This window comes from Myotis brandtii, unplaced genomic scaffold (genome assembly GCF_000412655.1).
Source record: "Myotis brandtii unplaced genomic scaffold, ASM41265v1 scaffold34, whole genome shotgun sequence".
Taxonomy (NCBI): domain Eukaryota; kingdom Metazoa; phylum Chordata; class Mammalia; order Chiroptera; family Vespertilionidae; genus Myotis; species Myotis brandtii.
Genome location: NW_005363098.1, coordinates 280552 through 299914, shown reverse-complemented (window position 1 = coordinate 299914; position 19363 = coordinate 280552). Strand labels below are relative to the sequence as shown.

General features: G+C 40.3%; 1 protein-coding gene across 1 annotated transcript in view; it reads right to left on the bottom strand.

Moving 5' to 3' along the window:
* The window catches only part of ARHGAP10 (Rho GTPase activating protein 10), a 255849-nt gene that overhangs the window by 136734 nt on the left and 99752 nt on the right, over nt 1-19363 (bottom strand). Inside the window, exons 5-9 of the mRNA XM_005871405.2 lie at nt 14040-14141; nt 9236-9346; nt 7130-7234; nt 1866-1995; nt 545-651 (exon numbers count right to left, since the gene is read on the bottom strand). Of these exons, the coding sequence (XP_005871467.1) occupies nt 545-651; nt 1866-1995; nt 7130-7234; nt 9236-9346; nt 14040-14141 (555 nt within the window). The remainder of the gene's footprint in view (nt 1-544; nt 652-1865; nt 1996-7129; nt 7235-9235; nt 9347-14039; nt 14142-19363) is intronic.

Here is a 19363-nt window from a genome sequence, read left to right as displayed (position 1 = left end):
CCCCACACCCCTGACTACTGCTCTGAGCTGCAGCTTCTACTGAAAACACAAATGAAGATCACCTTTCCCACACAGCCAGCGCCGGGGGCTTCCTGCTCTTTTCTTGCCAGTATGAGGTTTTGCCGTTCCTTCCTATGGGAAGAGCAAACTAAGTGGGGCCTCCCTACGTAAGAACTTGGAAAGTCTAAGCGAAACATAGTGAAATTCATTACAGATCATCCCCTCTATCATGTTTCGGGGTGCGGATACACATGCGCAGGTCAGATCTGCGTGTAAACACTGTGATGACAACTTGTGGTAGGTGCTAGGTTTATCTCCCAACCACAGTGACGTGAGAGGATTCTATTCTCTCTTAAAGACACAATACATCTGACCATATATACCCATGCAGTCAAGTAAAAGACCACACACAAAAAAAATAATAATAATTTTAATCCTAAAAAATAAAATAAAATGTACTTATCATCGGTGAATATGAACGTCATTGAAGCGACACCCTCAAAGACTCCCTCCCACAGAACACAGTGTGAAATCAAATACTTACAAGTTTCCCACCAGATCTGTGCTCAAATGGGATCATGTTGAACTTCTTGGCCGTCTTCCGATACATGCAGTAGTGCTTGACCCAGCTGGACCCGAATGGCGCAGGCCCTGACAGAAATAGGAAAACAGGACTTTCTATGTTTCCTCAGAAATAAGCAAATGTGCAGAGTTCCACATTACTAAAGAGGGAAAACCCAGTAAGCAGCAGGTAAGACAGCTCAAGAAAACAAATCAGCAAAAACCGCTCATCCTAATAAAAGGGGGAAACCAGGGAACTGAGGCGCAGAGAGCTCATCTGAGCAACATGGAAGGAGTTAAAGGCACGCTTCTCAAGCAGTTTGCTGGGCTGTTACCTCAGACCTGAAAGTCTTGTAGTTGTAAGCTGTATTTATTTGGGTCTAGGTATTAAGAGTTCATGCCAGTTTCAAAAATTCTATTTAATATATGCGACTATTAATATTTTTGTTAATCTTCACCTGAGCATATTTTTCCATTGATTTTTAGAGAGAGTGGAAGGGGGAGGAGGAAGGGAGAAAGAGACAGAGAGAGATTAGAATTAAAGAACCAATGTGTGTTGTTATCAATAGCTAGCTGTAGTTACTTTTCATTGTATCTGTCTCTCCCTCTCCCTTCCTGTCTCTGAAATGAATGAAAACTTTTTTTTTTTAATGACTTCAACAAGAAGTAGGGTTGTGGGAGGGAGGAGATGGGAGGGTGTGCATATGTACTAGGCATTGTTTTACCCCATTTTATATATGGACTTGAGCATCCGAGGATTTTGGTATCTGTGGGGTCCTGGAATCAACCCCCCTGAAGATATTGAAGGACAACTATATAGGGAGGGGGGAGGGGGAGAGAGAGAGAGAAAGAGAGAGAGAGAGGTGGGGAAAGAGAGGGAGGGAGAGAGAAAGAGAGGGAGAGAGAGGTAGAGAGAGGGGGAGAGAGCGAGAAACATGGGAGGGAGAGAGAGAGAGAGAGAGAGAGAGAGAAAGAGAGAGAGAGAGAAAGAGAGAGAGAATAGGGGTTAGGTGAAAGGAGAAGACCCCACCTCGCTTTCAGCCTTATGCCGAGTTCTGGCTCCCTTGGGAGCTAGTTCAGCAGAGCCTGGTGCAGAATTCAGGGGTGTACCTGGAAAAGCCCAGTGCTCACAGACCCTCCCTGGAGCAGGAATGTGTTTCCCCCCCCCAAAAAAATGCAAGTACACCTTCTAGATGGGAGGAGGCAAAGTGGTAGGAACGATTATTCCAAAAATACAGTCATTACAATAAGAAGTTTAAAAATAATTCCTAAGGAGCCATCCCTCCCTGTTGGCGGCCTCTTACTTTTCTCCTGCACATACAGGTAGCCTTCAGCCGTGAACTGGCTGGCTCGCTTGTGGTCCTTGGGATTCTGTCGGATTTTGTTCATAAGCTCTTCCACTTCTGACCTTGTTCCTTCAAAACGATTCCGAGTCTGAAATGGATAAAAAGCACAGACATGTTTTAAGTTCTCCCACAAGTTTTTTGTTGTTACTTTTTTCATGTATATTTCTAAGTCTCTGGATAACTATAACTAAATTCGTAGCATTTTTCTATAAGTTTCTCATAATATACCCAGCCTTTCCAGTGTGCCTCTTTGTAAAGAAAAGGGGACGGGGTGGTGGTAAAATAACAAATAGAGGAGTCAGAGTAACCGGAGATGACTTACTTGAGCAGCTGACCAACACCAAGAACAATTCTATTACTCAACATAAGAACGCCTGCGTCCACTTCTCACAATTCTGCTGAATCTTAGAATTTGTTACAACGCAGGTCACAAAGCACCCGTCCTGGAAGTCTTTCCCTCACAACAGTCAACCTGACCCCTCGTCACGACGATACCAGCAACATGTCCAAGGGTCAGAATCTGAAAAGCTTCCTTCTTTTAAAGTTAAATATGAGCGTCGTTTTTCCAGGTCAAGGCAACTGCACGTGAAAATGACATTTCTTCTAAGAAATGGGGGGGGGGGGACCCTCACCTACAAATATTGTCTCCTAGAGCTGAGGAGACAAATCTCATTTCTGAAACCCAGTATCTCTGCCAATGGCTACACTAACAGCACACGAAGGGGAGGTGACAGCATTTCCGAGGCGACTGTGAGGAGTCAGCACCAGCGAGTGTCTGGACCTCGCTCTCGTCCACACTCAAAAATGACTATATTAATAAGAAAAACTGCTGATGTGACGCTGCGGAGACGCGGAGATGAAAAACTACTATTGAAATTTCTCCTCTCTCCTCCCTGTAATGAAAGGGGTTACCAAGGGTCCGAAGAGCAGAAAAATGGAAGAAAGGTAGACATTTTTTAGGGGGAAGGGGGGTCCGACAGAAGTGGTTGTAAAGGGGAAAACATGTCTGCAGAGAAATGCAATAAGGGGGTGAAGGCCTGGGGCGAGGCAAGAACCGATGAGGGGAGGGGGGACATCTGTAATACTCTCAACAATAAAGATAAATAAAAGAAAAACAAATAAAATAAAAGATCTATGTATGTGTTAAAAGAATTTACAAGGCTGCAAAGCGGGTAGGGCTCATGTGTTAATGGCCACTTCCCATTCTCCTGAATCCAGGGTTTCTTAACACTGACCACACCCTGACTTTATTCGCCGCCTTTGTCACTTTGCTGAAATTTCTTGCAACCCTCACTTCTTTCCATCTCTATGTTTTATACATATACATTATATATATACACATATATATACATATATATACCCACACACATACATATGTGAATACCACATATATGTATGTACAGACGTGAACATATACACACACAATTTACCTCCTATTTACCCAATACTCTCATTATTTATGTTCAAATTGTCCTGGATTTGACCTGTGCCTTTTGACTTCCCCCCTAATCCTCTGAGTAATCCCATCCTTTCTGATCCAAGGAGCCCGGGTTCACCTCGTGCTGGCCCAGGCCTAAAATCAGCCATTTCCCCAAAGGGGCCCTTGCTACTATTAGTGGAGGGTCGTATTTAAAAACCAAGATCTGGGCAGAGTCCACAACATCATAAAACAAAGAGAGGGACAAAAGGAAAAGGAACAACAAAATAAAAAGACGGTAAACCCACCCCTCAGAAATAACCACGTTCGTATTTTTACGTGACCACTCCAATCTCTTTTTTTAAAAACACAGTTTATTGTTTTAATGGTCTACTATTCTCACAACACTATAACAAAGACATTTCTGCATATTCTTACATTTTTTTAAAAATTCTTCCTATCTTCTAGGGGGAAGGAGAATCCTAAAATTTCTCAAGTTGTGTCTTCCTCCAAGAATTCTATTCTATTCTCCTATCCCATATTTCCCAGGGGAAAGAGATCACAGAAATGTAAAGTTGATTTTTTAAAATATGCTTTAAATTTTGATGAATTTTACATTCTTGTGCATAATCTATTTCTTTTTTATTGTTGTTATTAATCCTCACCCAAGGATATTTTTTCCACTGGTTTTTAGAAAGAGTGGAGGGGGGGGGGGGGGGGAGGGGGGGGGGGGGAGAGAGAGAGAGAGACTTCGATGTGAGAGAGACACATCAATTGGTTGCCTCCTGAACATGCCCCGACCTGAGTGGGGGGTGAACCTGCAACCCAGGTATGTGCCCTTGACCAGGAATCAAACCCGAGAACCTTCCGTGTGAAAGCCAACACTGTAACCACTGAGCCACCAGCCAGGGATACATAATCTATTTTCTAAAAGCCATCTTGCTCTTTTTTGCTTTCCATTTATTACTCATGGAAAATAGATAAAGACTCAATCTCTCTCAAAAAAAAAAAAAATCTAAGCATTTTATAGAAAAGGTGAAACCGAATTAGGGGAAATAGGTTGTTTTGCCTTTTAAGTAACTTTTACCTTTTTCCTGATTATAAAATAGTATTGCTATTTTTATTATAGTAAAATACTAAAAAGTTGGCCAAAATTATCTATAATGTCATATCACACAGGTAGCTAATTCTAAGATTTGGTTTTAACATGTGCATATATTTCCTTAAATACATAAATGTACACAGCAAAGGAAATAACACACAGTTTGGATTTTTTTTTTCTCAGCAATATGTAGTTTTCCTTTTAATATGCTAAAAGCTGACATTAAGAAATGAAATGAATGGCCTAGATATGAGTAGGTCACAGCAGTGCTGAAGTATAGCAGATGAGATAAAATGAGTGATGTGTTTCAAGGTGCTGGTATGATGTTTCTATCTCTCTATCCCTCTCCCTTCCTCTCTATCTAAAAATCAATAAAAACATTATAAAGAAAAAGAATTAGCTAATAGCAAAAATGAAGAGTCAAGAAGACACCTGGATCAGGTGTTCTCAAAACTGAAGGTGAAATGAAAAGCAGAGCCTCTCCCAGGAACAGCTGCAGGAGTGGCCTCGGAAACAGCTGGGACAAAATGGGGAGGGGGAAGGGGAGGGGGAGGGGGAGATTACAGAAGCAGGGTCATTCGTTTACCGATGACAATCCTTAAGTTCCAAACGATACAGAAAAAGGTGGGGTTTTTTTTTTTTTGTTTTTTGTTTTTCAGTAAATTGTTCTTTGGCCACTTCTCTACAGGAAATGAATACTGCTACCAAATGTGTGCTAAAAGTTCTCAATATATTAAGGATATCAACTGGGTCATTTTGCAAACCATTTGAAATGACAGCTTGTCTTATGTTTTACGACTGCACATTCACATTGAAATCCTTAATCTCTCAGAAGCTATTTCGGCATATGTAAGGCGACTATATCCCCCGTCCCCATAGGTGTGCTATAAAAGTACTTCCACGCCTAAGCAGGCGTTGTAAGGAGAGTTTCACTGAAGGCCCCAAAAGACACAGATTTGTCCCCACACGTCACCCCACACTTCACCAGTAGTATCCTGTCACACAGGGCCCTGTCCTGGGAAGGTCATGCCCTCAGCTTAAATGTCCTACTGTCCTGAAACACCCCATTTTGATAAGGGGCCCTGCCTTCCCATTTTACCCTGGCCCCACGATTATGGATCCAGTTCTACCTGAGGGATCTCATCCAGGCCAGCCCTGCCACTGACAGATGAGGTCCAGTCAGAAAATGTGAATTTCTACAAGTTATACAGCCAGTTAGTGGAGGAGAAAAAACAAATCAGGATTATAATCTATTCTTCTAAGCTATCTATGTAATGTTCTTTCTACAACACTGTGTTCTGCTGTCTGGAGAAGTATTCTGAAAAATCACAGTATCATTAGTCTAAACATTCTACCGCCTACAGAGATCACTGTTTAAGTTAGGACTAACCTATACAGATACATTTCATATTTTTAAAAACTGTATTACATAAAAGAATGCTAGGGGAAAGGGAACTTACTCTTTTAGGCATTTAATTCAGCTGAATGTTTAAACAATCTTCACATACACATTGACACAAATGACAAAACACAAGAGATTTCATTATCTACATTCCTAAGTGTAGGGAACTATACATGAAAAAAAATAGAAACCAAATCTATACAAAAACCACTCATCCTCAATTTCGAAGACTTCAAGAAATGGAAAGCCAAGCAGCAAACATCACAGAAACTCCTACCCTTCAACATGTATGCCTCTGATTATGTGCTAGCAGTGTGTCCCAAAGCTCACTCACCATGTTGCTAACAAGGCCTCAAATTACACTAAATAGAACCTGAATGGCTTGTCCATGAGGACACTTCCAAAATCGACTAAAGTATTGAGAGACTCAACATCTAACCACCTGATCAAAATCACATGCCTTATACTGTTTAACAAAGTTCTCCTAAATCGCTTTACCCAAGACCTACTGAAAGCATGTGCTTTCCAGGAAAATAACAAAGCAAACAGCCACTGTGAACCCAGGATATTAGTGACGAGGCTTACAAGCCAGGAAAGAAGTTCCTCATGCGCCAGAAGTCTGCCTGCCTGGAATAAAATCCAACTAACATATACAGGTCAGAGAGGAGCAACTGAGATCCTTATAACTGAGAAATGCCTTAACTCTACAGTGCAGTGCTCTTTGCGTTGTACAGAGAGGGCTCAGGGCTGTATAACAAAGGTGATCCTCAGAACTACCCCACAGAGTGTGGGTGACTACAGTTAACACTGCTCTCAGATATATGTAAACGGTGGTAGGAGAGGAGATCCTAAAAGTTCTCATCACAAGGAAAAAAAATACTTTGGTAACTATATGAGGTGACATATTAACTAAACTTATCATGGTAATCATTTTGCCATATATGTAAGTCAAGTATTTTCTACACCTTAAACTTACACAGTGTTGTCTGGAAATTACATCTCAATAAAACTGGAAAAAATAAAAATTAAAACATACTGGGTGGGTGACTTTTCAGAAAACAAGAAAAATAAATTGCATGAAATTTTAAAAAGAGCCACCAGGTGGCAGAATTCCCTGAGCCTCACCCAGTGAAGAGAGCAGTTTGTTACGCTCATTGACCAGAAGGTGGCAATGTAGCCTCAGTTTCTCAATACCAACAGATCAGGCTGGTCTTGGGTTTAAGATTTTGCATGTAACAAATACAGATCAAAAGCACATATCTCTAACATCTTCTAATACCAGAAAGCTTTCATTTCCTTACATTCTGAATGTTGATCTGTAGTTCCATTTTGTAGTGATTGAAGTCTTTGGCAAGTTCATGGCCCTGATGATAGAAAGTAAACATTCCCTGAAAAAATGACAGCATCTAAGACAAAAAAGAAAGAGTCACATTAGCACCAAAAACTCAGGAGGAAAAAAAGAATAAAAACAGCCAAGTTATTTCCCCTTATCTCACTGTGATTCTAATGAAGTAAAATAATTAAAAGGAAATCACTCAAATTCAATTAAATCCAAATGCATCTTATTTAATTTACCCTTTAAAAAAAATTGTGATTTTTTTCCCCTTAAATATCAAAGCCATGAGACAGTGTTTATAGTACAATGTGTAAGAGAAAAAGAATTCTACATTCATTTGTTCTTTTTAGTAGAGAAAATTGCTATGTTTATCATTGAAACGTTATCATTGTAGGTCAACAGAATCTATATAGAAAGTGAAGTCACAGAATCAAAGAGCTAAATGGCAGCCAGGGTAGTGCCACCTGTTTTGTCACCAAGGACTTTCAGTCACTGGGCAGAGAGGAGCAGTAATTAAGCCCTGGGTTTCCTACCAACTCTCCACCTGCCCCTCTCGATTAGAAGGCAGCTGCTTCTGCCCCACATGTGAGTAAATCTTAAGTGAGCAAAAGTGATTTGGGGTGAGAGTTGAGGAAATCTTGAAATCCATCTTCTTCAGAATGTCACGGAGTGAATAGTTAGGACCTTGGGACTCTGACCTCCAGTGGCCAGGATGGGTCAGTTCCCAACTTCAGCACCGTCAGGAGGCCTTGGCCAAAGTACTGAAACCGACTCTACTTCAATCTGCTTATTTGCTAAGTGAGATTATAAACATATCTCCTTATTGAGTCATTCTGTGGAATAAAACTGCATGAACACAGGAGAGGTCTTCGAACACTGAGTTGAACGATGACTGAGCATTGCAAATGCTAAATAAATGTCGTCCATTGTTATCTCAGATGAAAAGAAAGTTCTAAGAAAGAAAAATTTTTCTCTAATTTAGGTTAATTCTATTACTCCAACTGGACCATACCTCCCATGAATGCCAATTTTTTGTTAATCATTACTTGATTTTTTTTGTTTCTCAAAATTATATACACAATGGATAAATTGTAAGGCATGTGAAGTTATACCAATGAAGCTGTTTTAAAAAAAAAATCAGACACAAAAACATCTACATTAAAATTAATACTGACAAATTCTAGTTTCTTGATTTTTTTGCTAAAACCCACAGTATGAAATACAGTTTACATTTTATTCAGAAAATAAATATATTCATGTGCATAACCTTTAATATATACAGAACTGAAGCTATTAGAATATCTATAATAATAAAAGCATAATATGCTAATTGGACCGGGCATCCTTCTGGACAACCTTCCGGATGAAGCCGGGGCTGCAAGGGAAGCCCGGGTCCCAGTTGCCTGCCGGTGGCCAGATGGAAGCCCGGGTCCCAGGTGCCAGAGGGAAGCCGGTGCTGGCAGCCAGGGGAAGGAAGGCCTACTATTGCACAAATTTCGTGCACTGGGCCTCTAGTATCTATATAAGCACAAACAAAAATCATGTGTTTCTAAAATAAGTATGAAGCAATCTCAGAGTAACACAAAATAGTTTCAAATGTTCCACACACTAGTTCTTAACTTAGGTTGGCATTAGTATTGGGACTTGTATTAGAAAGAATCTGTTATCAATAATTGTTGAAAGTTCCCAAGTTTGGACAGGTGTACTTGCTTTGGAAACAAACTTGAGTAGAGTGAGTATTATCCCTCTCACTCACATTCCAGTAGCATTTCTTTCACAGGGATGTTCATTAAAGGTGAACCTCCACCTCATGGCAGAGTCCTGGAGACCACGCAGCAAAAGAAATGATACCCATCACATGTTGCTGTGCAGATGAGGCTAAGAACCATGGACTGATGTGTCGGTGATTCATTCCTTGACTTCATGGCTGTGTGTCCACCCTCTACAGTTTATGGTGCCTTGCTTTATATGTGTGCACTACGGCCTCTAGAAACCATTAATGAAAGCTAAAACAAAAAACATTTGCGTCACACCACAAAAATCCAGCAGAACAACCAGCTACAATACTCACAGGTTCCACGAATTCAAACTTCTTTCTTTCTTGGATTTCCTGCAGCTTACATACATATTCGAGAGACAGTTCGTAAAAGTGCTGCCGGTTTTGCTCCACTTGGACGTCTGCCTACGTTAAAATAATTGAGGCTGGTCAAATTAGAGGCAGCGAGGAGTGAAACTCTTGATCACAAGTCAGCAAAACGATAGCCCACAGGCCACGTATGGCCTGCTGCCTGCTTTTTCTAAATGAAGCTATATTGAAACAGAGTTATGGCTGTTCCTTTATATACCACTGATGGCTACTTCCCTGCTACAACAGCCGATCTGAGTAGGTTGCAACAGGGACCGCATGGTCTACAAAAGTCTAAAATATTTACTAGCTGACTCTACAGAAACAGTTTCCGACCCTGGTCTATGTATTGACGTTGACCCCAAAGGACTGAAGATGAAACAGTAAGGGTCTTCATGAAAAACCCAAACAACTGAAACCCAAGGCTGAACCACACACACAGAAGTCTGAGGTCGGCCAGGGAAAGAGGTTGGGGAAACACCAGTCACCTCAGCACCCATGAGGGAAGGCAGCAGGTGAGGAAGTGGCACTCATGCCACCATCTCAAGAGCCGGCTCTCAAATGGATCAGGCTTGGAAGCCCATGTCTAGTAAGTCCTGCTCCTGAATCCTCACAATGCCTTGCCCCCAGGGAATGACCAGGCACCAGATGGTCAGGACACTACTCTTAAAAAGGAAGGTTCCAGGGTATTCAGTCTAAGCAGAAAGGAATTGGAAGAGGAGCGCAGTTCCACGGAGGAACAGCAGAGAAAGAATTTCGGAACCATTCTTACAAGCCAACGTGTAATATAGTCCCGAATTTGGCTAATTATAATTTTAAAATTATTCATCCAGACATTTTTCCAAAAAGATATGCAAAACATGTACTCATGAGTACCTAAGATAGTCAAATTAAGAGAGACAGAGCCCAGCCAGTGTAGCTCAGTGGTTGAGCACCCAGGGAACCAACAGGTCCCCATTCGGTCAGGGCACATGCCCGGGTTGCAGGCTTGATCCCCAGTGGGGGCGTGCAGGAGGCAGCCAATCAATGATGTTTCTTTCTCATCGATGTTTCTATCTATCACTCTCCCTTCCTCTCTCTCTAAAAATCAATAAAAACATATTTTTTAAAAACAAGGTAGAGAAAATAGAATGGAGCTTGCCAGGGGTTTGGGGGTGGAGAGAATGGGGAGTTAGTACGGAAAGAGTACAGAATGTTAATTTGGGAAGATCAAAAAGTTCTGAACATGGATGGTGATGGTTGCCTATGTGAACAAACTTCATGCCACTGAATTGTACACTTGAAAATAGTTAAAATCATAAATTTTAATTTTTGTCTATTTTACCCTAACGTTTTCTTAATTTTGAGGAGAAAAAAAATTAACATATAATTTTTTTCCTGTCAAATGATTTTTAAGCAAAATAATGTTAAAATACAAAAAGTATTACTAAGCCCAAATGAGAATTTCTACCTCACACTCATCAGAATCATGATATATTTATACCTCTAATTAAACTAGAGTTTGCTAGATCCATCACCAGCAGTTAACAGGCACAACTCCCAGCAAAAACAATGTAATTTTGTTGAGTATTTAACCAAATAAAGATATGAGGAGCTATGAATAGATTCTTCATGTTTCTGCTACTGAAAAATGTCCTTCAAAAAATTACACCAGGGTCAGATTTACCAAGTTTGTTTTTTTATGTTTTTGCTGATTCTCTCTCCTGGCTGTTCGTGATACTGGAATCATCCTAGCATTGCCAGTCAAATGCTATCCATGCCCCTCTAATGGTCTGATTATTCATTAATCAAATTAATGAATCAAATTAATGAATAATCAGAACATTAACCCAGGATTAAATCACCAGTATCCCTGATATTGTCAGTAGCCCATCATTTACAACAACGCCATGGACACCCATGTATACCTCGCAGCACTCTCCTTGGCCTGACTCAAGTCTAAAAGGCAATCACTGTATGTGCTGCAATAATAACTATATTTGGTCTGTGTCTCAGATTCCTAGCACAACGCTCCTAAAACCCATGAAATTTCCTGAGTGACGGGAGTGTCTTTGACCATACCTAACAGCCCCTTGAGAGCACACCAGAGATTATGCTAATGAGGGCATGAGGGGGCGCCCCTAGACAGTGATAGAAAGACCCAGTGATCAGAGGGGTGACACTTTCAGACCTGCCCACCACCTCTGGGACAGGAAAGGGGATGGGGACAGGGACATTCCAGATTAAGCTCCATAAAACTCTTACATAAGAACTGATGAGCTTCCATGCTGGTGAAAGCATCCAGGTGCCTGGAGAGTGGCACACCCCAGTTTCATGGGGACAGAAATTTCTGCACTTGGGACCCCCTTCCAGATCTCGCCTATGTATGTCTTGATCTGGCTATTCATCTGCATCCTTTCCATTATCCTTTATGATAAACTGGTAAACTGGAGTAAATGATTCCCTGAGTTCTGTGAGCCACTCCAGCAAATTAATTGTAGGAAAACTCTTAATGAATGGAGTATATTTGAAAAAGTATTTGAAGGAGTGAGGCCTGTGGATCTAGGTTAGAAACATACCAGGCAGTAAGGAGACCAAAAGCAAAGGCCCTGTGCATAGAATCCAACTGTCTCAGTCCAGCCAGAGCCTGGCAGTCATGTGGGTATGAGCACAGGTGGGGTGGGAGGGAGCTGTAAGAAGGGTTTGGAGAAGAGGAACCATATGAAGGTTCACTCAGCTTGTCCTATAGAAAATAAACTGTAGGAATACATTGGTGGAATCAGGAGGACCAATTGAGAGGATTCTGCAGAAATCTGCTGAGAGATGCCAGCAGCTGGGCCAGGGTGATTCTGAGTATATTCTGCAACTAAAGAAGACAGAGGCTGGCAGGCTGGGTGTGGATGTAAGGGAGAAGGCCAAGGATGACTCTAAAGATTTTGTCTAAGCAATGTTTAGAATGAGATACCTAATTCGATAGTGAAGTGGAAATGGAAATTAACTCGGGGCATGAAAATCCCTTCAGGATACCTGAAAACAGAGATAAGGGGAGAAGAGAGGCAGCATAAAGAGAACCTATGAAAACAACAGCTGTCACTTCCAAATTGACAGAAGGTAGGGGGTGTGGTTTTCTATATAATATGTAACAAAGTAGAGAATGTGGGGAGCCCTACCTGCCTAATACAGTATTGTAGTTCGGATTAAGTGATATAAAAGCACTTTTCCAAACTGTCAAATGACATCCAAATGTCAGTCAAAGGTATTAAAGAGACAAAAGGAAGTGTGACATGTGGGTAAGGTCAAAATGAACAATTTGCAACTACATTCTGCTGTTTAAAAATAACCCAGGTTTGTACTAGATTTAATGTTGCTAGTGTCTTTTTTATGCTACTTCAGTAAGTGTATATTGTAGTGGTAAATTATGTCAGGATTCCTTATGTGTTTAAAAATGAACAAATGGAAAAAAAAAAATCACACTTTTATAGGATGAGTCAAGAGCCTAACAGCTGCACACAGCATTATTTTCAAGGAAAGCATATGTTCCAAATTGAAAACCATTGAGTTTGCATTCAAGTGTGTGTGAGAGAGAAAAAAGTGGCCGGAAATTTAGAAAAGAGAAAGAGAAAATGAGAGATAAGATATAAATTCCTTTCTCCTTACGTACAACTCCCTCAAAAAACAAAAAAACAATGAGTCTATTAACAAAAGGAAAACAGATGTTCTCTATCTAATGAAATGGAACCTCCTGAATCTTCAGCATTAAATAAGATTAATGCTGCCTTCACATAAGAGCAAAATGGCCTGTGAGCTTGTTAAATTTAATTCATTTCTTCAAGAAATCTTGAGCCCTGACTGGTTTGGCTCAGTGGATAGAGCGTCAGCCTGTGGACCCAAGGGTCCCAGGTTCGATTCCGGTCAAGGGCATGTACCTTGGTTGCAGGCACATCCCCAGTGGGGAGTGTGCAGGAGGCAGCTGATCGATGTTTCTCTCTCATCGATGTTTCTAACTCTCTATCCCTCTCCCTTCCTCTCTGTGAAAAATCAATAAAATATATTTTTTAAAAAAAGAAATCTTGAAAGCCATTCAATAACTCAATTCCTGAAAATAACAATTGTTCTTCAGTAATGCTCTTTAAAACTGTTCCTGTGAATATATACTGAGAACCAAAGATTGTGATACTATGAATCCACACTGAATTGATCACTGTAAGATGTATTAGTTCTTCTGTGTCTTGTTCCACAAAAACTCTTTTTCCTTCATTCAGGGAAGTACATGTTCATTTTTTTCCATCTCTAATATCCTACATGGAAAGTTTTTAAGTTACATGCACCAAAAGATTGATAGATTCCCCAGTAGGGGGCATACAGGAGGCAGCCGATCTACCTTTCCCTCACATGGATGTCTTCCTCTCTCTCTCTCTCTCTCTCTCTCTATCTCTCTCTCTCTGTTTCTCTCTCTCCCCCTCTCCCTCCTGCTCCCTCCTTCTCTCTCTAAAATCAATAAAAAATATAAAAATATATTTTTTAAGGTTTTTAAAATAAAAACACCTTTTTAAAAAAGATATACAAATAATATATGGTGACAGAAGGATGCTTGACTGAGTACTGAACACACAATGTAATATACAGGTGATGTATTATAGAATTGTACACTTGAAACCTATATAACCTTATTAATCATTGTCACCCCCAATAAACTTAATAAAACTTTTAAAAAGACAGACACTGCTTATTCAATTTTAGAAATGAATGAATAGAAAAATAAAAATAATACCTCTTGTAAATGTGAGTCTTTCTTTTTTGCTGATAAATTCAAATGTTTATCAATTAGGCTATAGTTCTTCTCTGTCTCTTTGTCAAACTTCTTTTTTTCTTCCTACAAATCAGAAAAACACAGACGAGTATGATTAAACAGGAAAGAAAATGCATGCACATAATAAATTCACTGGGAAGTTCAAAATATGAAAAATAATCTGAAAGTAAAAGAAGTGCCACTGAGAGTGAAGTTATCTGAAAAATCTATCTGTACTCAGGCCACAGATTATTCATCAACAAGACAGCATTAGAATTGAAGAGCCACTTATCTTTTTTTCCCTTGAATGGGCTTTATTCCAACCCTGTTATTTTCCAACTCTTCATACTTATCAGTGTTTAGAATTAATGCCATGTCACTTATCCCGTATTTTTTAAAAATGTAAAAGAAGGATGTATAATAAGAATATAAAGGTTAAAAAAGCTAATTTGCACCCGGCCAATGTGGCTCAGTGGTTGAGTGTCAACCATGAACCAGGTGGTCACGGTTCCATTCCTGGTCAGGGCACATGCCAGGGTTGCAGGCTCGATCCCCAGTAGGGGGCGTGCAGGAAGCAGCCAATCAATGATTCTCTATTATCATTGATGTTTCTATCTCTCTCTCCCTCACTCTCCCTTCCTCTCTGAAATCAATAAAAACATTTTTAAAAAATCAAACTTGATATCGATTTGGCACAGAAATGGAATTCACTTAAAACTGAGTTTTTTCTCTATATTAATAACAATAATAATAATCACATTGGGGGGGAAAATCTTGGGGAAAGTTCTCCCTAATTGTCTCCAGTAGGGATATAACAATAAGATCCTCTGACCAGAAATGCCATCCGAAGGGCCTAAAATAATACTGAGACTCTGTGGTTAATGTTACAAACATCTCTCAGATACTGCCTAGAACTAGCATTTGCTTTCTTTTGCTATAGAAGCTCTTTGAGAAGACAAGTGACCAACATTTTAATCGCAGAAAAAAACTATCTCCCCTCACACTGCTTGCCAACTTAAGCAGATTTTTTAATAAATATTTCTGAGCACCAATGAGAGCATGCTATGTCCTCATGCTGTCAAAATGTTTCCATTAATTGCAAGCTCCCCCTGACTCTCCAGTGCCTCCTGGAAAGGAACATTCTCTTCCCTGTTTTCCAACTTCCCCTTTCTAAAGCAAAAATAATGAACCAGTCCAGCCCTTTCTGGTATGATCTTTCTCAGATTAGGCAAGGAGCCTGAATAAAGCACATACAGTCTATCCCTTTGCGTTGATCATAATTTTTTTCACTACATGGGGACTACAAACTGCTCCTGTGGGACCCTAGGTCAGGAGCTGCCCGCTCACCTGAAGAACATACACTGATGGATAAGAGACAGACGCAGGAACTGAAGTTTATTACATACTAGCTGCACAACTTCACACACAAAGTTTAACACCTTGGTTTTCTTACCAAGAACATCAGGAAGTATTTTTTGCGCTAGCTCACTCATAGATCCAATCCTAACGTTCCGTATCCTATCCTATACCCATGTGTACGAATAAGCTTTTGTTGAAATAGGAGCACTTTTTCTTTATGCCCTAGGTTAATGTACAACCATTTTTTCTTAAGTTTAAGGCATGAATATATGGTTACTCTGTCTTCTGCTTTTCATGATTATACTCTTCCTCAACTATTGTAGTAACAGAAAAATAAAGTAAAACAAACATGTGGCCATTACTACAAAATCTACACTATTTAAAAAAGCTGATATAGCCCTGGCCAGGTAGCTCAGTTGGTCAGAGCGTTGTCCCAGTACGCCAAGGTTACAGGTGCGATTCCCAGTCAGGACATATACAAGAAGCAACCAATGAATGCATAAATAATTGGAACAACAAATCTCTCTCTCTCTCTCTCTACCTCTCTCTCTCTCCCCCCCCTCCCTCCTCCTTCCTCTCTCTCAAATCAATCAATTTTTAAATAAATAAAAATAAAAACCAGAAAAGCTGATATTGTACAGGGCACACTGGATTAGATGTCAGGAGACTCAAGTTCTAGTCATGGCCACTTAGGACCTAACTGCCCGGAGTCCCAGCATTCTCCGAGCATGTCTGCATAGTTTAAAGAGAACAGGAATGGAAGCCATGCAGCTGCATTTACAACAAGATTACTGCAATGCAAGGTCACCAATAAAAAAGGTTCACTGTCTTTGCAGATTACTTCTGACCAGGAATGTGGAAAACATTTCTACTCATGATTTCTTCTGAATCACAGCATGGGACAAAAGAAGGAATGATGCTAAAATCAGCATCAAAACACCCAGCACACTCAGCAACAGTGGGGGATGGAAATTAACATGTGGGTCAAGTTTGGAATGAAAGAAAAGGGTGATATCAAGGCTCTGTGAAGAAAGAATTTAGCCAAGAAACAACATTACACCCTCCACTGAGAATGGAAATACATTCATTCACACAGAGTATGGTATTATACAAATGCTGCTGTGTTTTTGTTTTTGAGTCATAAGACTTACATAATTATTTCTTCCTGCATCTGTTCTCAATGCCCTTTAGAGTATTATTGTTTCTTTGTGCTCATATAACTTCTTGTACTGAAATAATATGAATTATTTCTTTAACACTGCAATATAGGATATATATATGTATGTATGTATGTATGTATGTGTGTGTGTGTGTATATATATACACACACACACACATATATATGAATTATCCTATATAATAAAAGCCTACTATGCTAAGTGTCCGGTCGACTGCTCGGCCATTCAACCAATCATAATATGCTAATGATATGCTAAGGCTGCTCAACCACTCGCTATGACATGCACTGACCACCAGGGGGAAGATGCTTCAACCAGTAGGTTAGCTGGCTGCTGGGATCCAGCCAATCAGGACTGAGAAAGACAGGCCGGACACACCCTGGAGCCCTCCCATGGTCCCTCCCCAGCTGGCCAACCTCCCGTGTCCCTCCCCGGCTCCAGTCGTGCACTGGTGGGGTCCCTCGGCCTGGCCTGCGCCCCCTCACATTCGGCACAACAGCAGAACGACTGGTCGTTATGATGCACATGGACCACCAGGAGGCAGATGCTCAACGCAGGAGCTGCCCCCTGGTGGTCAGTGCACTCCCACAGCGGAACTGAGGCTCAGAGGTTATAGTGCAGTGGTTCTCAACCTTCTTAATGCTGCGACCCTTTAATACAGTTCCTCATGTTGTGGTGACACCCAACCATAAAGTTATTTTTGTTGCTACTTCATAACTGTAATTTTGCTACTGTTATGAATCGTAATGTAAATATCTGATATGCAGGATGTATTTTCATTGTTACAAATTGAACATAATTAAAGCATAGTGATTAATCACAAAAACAATATGTAATTATATATGTGTTTTCCGATGGTCTTAGGCGACCCCTGTGAAAGGGTCGTTCGACCTCCAAAGGAGTCGTGACCCACAGGTTGAGAACCGCTGCTCTAGAATGTGTGTGTGTGTGTGTGTGTGTGTGTGTGTGTGTGTGTGTGTATAGTTGAGCAACATAAGACAAAAGGCTCTATCAAGGTTCAAATTAAATACAAATGAAAGCTTTTTTATAAAACTGCATTACAAACTCAAGTACTAATACAGGGGTCCTCAAACTACGGCCCCCGGGCCACATGCAAATACAAATATTGTATTTGTTCCCGTTTTGTTTTGTTTTTTTACTTCAAAATAAGATATGTGCAGTGTGCAGAGGAATTTGTTCATAGTTTTTTTTTAAAACTATAGTCCGGCCCTCCAACGGTCTGAGGGACAGTGAACTGGCCCCCTGTTTAAAAAGTTTGAGGACCCCTGTACTAATATAATAATAAAGGTTGGGTAGCAATATAATGACTAAAGCAAGCTGGAAGAGGAACTCATTAAGGCGGGTGGGGCAGTGGCAAATCAGAAAGCCTATCTACTCTGGAGGGGAAGGCAGCCACCACAGCTCCAGCACATTTCTGCCTCATGGAAATGTAGGCCTAGCCTAAAGGCCATCCTCTGATTTTTTCTGGAAGAGCTGAAAAACCCAGTGATTTTTAAATAGTGGTAACAAATTTAAAAATGTTTTGACATGAGTAAGCCAAACAAAATTATGTTGATAGGTTAAATGTAATTAATAATTAATGGGAAGTCAGCTTGTAATCACAAATAAAATCTCAGATGCAAAAAAAAATAGTGAAGAGCTATTACTTAAAACAGCAAAATTGGTCAAATAAGATGCACACTGTGTAACTGGTAAAGGGAATTCATAAAGCTAAGAACCAAAATTTAAACAATCAGATCTTCTGAATACATTAGAAATGATGTGTGTGTGTGTATACATACATACATATATATACACACACACACATATATATACATATATATACACATACATAAAAAGGTGTCATTACAAATCACTGAGGAGAAAAATATAAATGCGTTATTCTCCCTCATCATTGATGTTTCTATCTCTCTCTCTCTCTCCCTCTCCTTTCCTCTCCAAAATCAATTAAAAAAATATTAATAAAAAAAATAATTCCAGATGGATTGAACGAGTAACAGTAAAAAATGAAGTCATAAAAAAAAAAGTATTTTCACAGACATCAGAAGACAGAAGGGCCTTCTAAGTCAAAAAGCAACAGAAGAAGCCTTTGCAGAATAGCATTTAAATAAGTTCGATTATCAATAGAAGTTTAGCTCTGGCCGTGCACCAAAAGTTCGCGGGTTGGGCTCCTGGTCAGGGCACATACCCAGGTTGTAGTTTCAATTCCCGGTCGGGGTGCATACAGGAGGCAACCAATCGATGTTTCTCTCTCACATCAACGTTTCTCTCTCTCTCTCTCTCTTCCTCTCCTTACCTCTCTAAAATCAATAAAAATGTATTAAAAATAATAGTAAGTTTTGCTGTACCCATGTGGTTTTGGCACGCCCCTCTTTACTGGAAGCCACATTTTCATTACCTGATTGCTTGAAAATCTGGAGGAGCGATTCTAAGTTCTCCCACTGTAACTCTTATCGAGATCTGGCATTTCTCCGTGTTCTTACACCTCGACTTGGCTTCTATGTGGGTTGGGACCTGTATTCGTTTCCTGCGCCTAAGTAAACTATTGACAGTGCAGTGTGGACACTTGGGAATAAGTGACAAACCCCGAGGAAGGCAACACTGCTTCAGAGGAGGTAAGAGCTGAGCTGGGCCATGAGGGACACTGACCAGCAACCTGGTGTGACACAGCAGAGACCCACCTGTGTCCTGCGATGGAAAATGGGGCTTTTTCAACAGAGATGAGAATGTGGTACATAAGAAAATGCA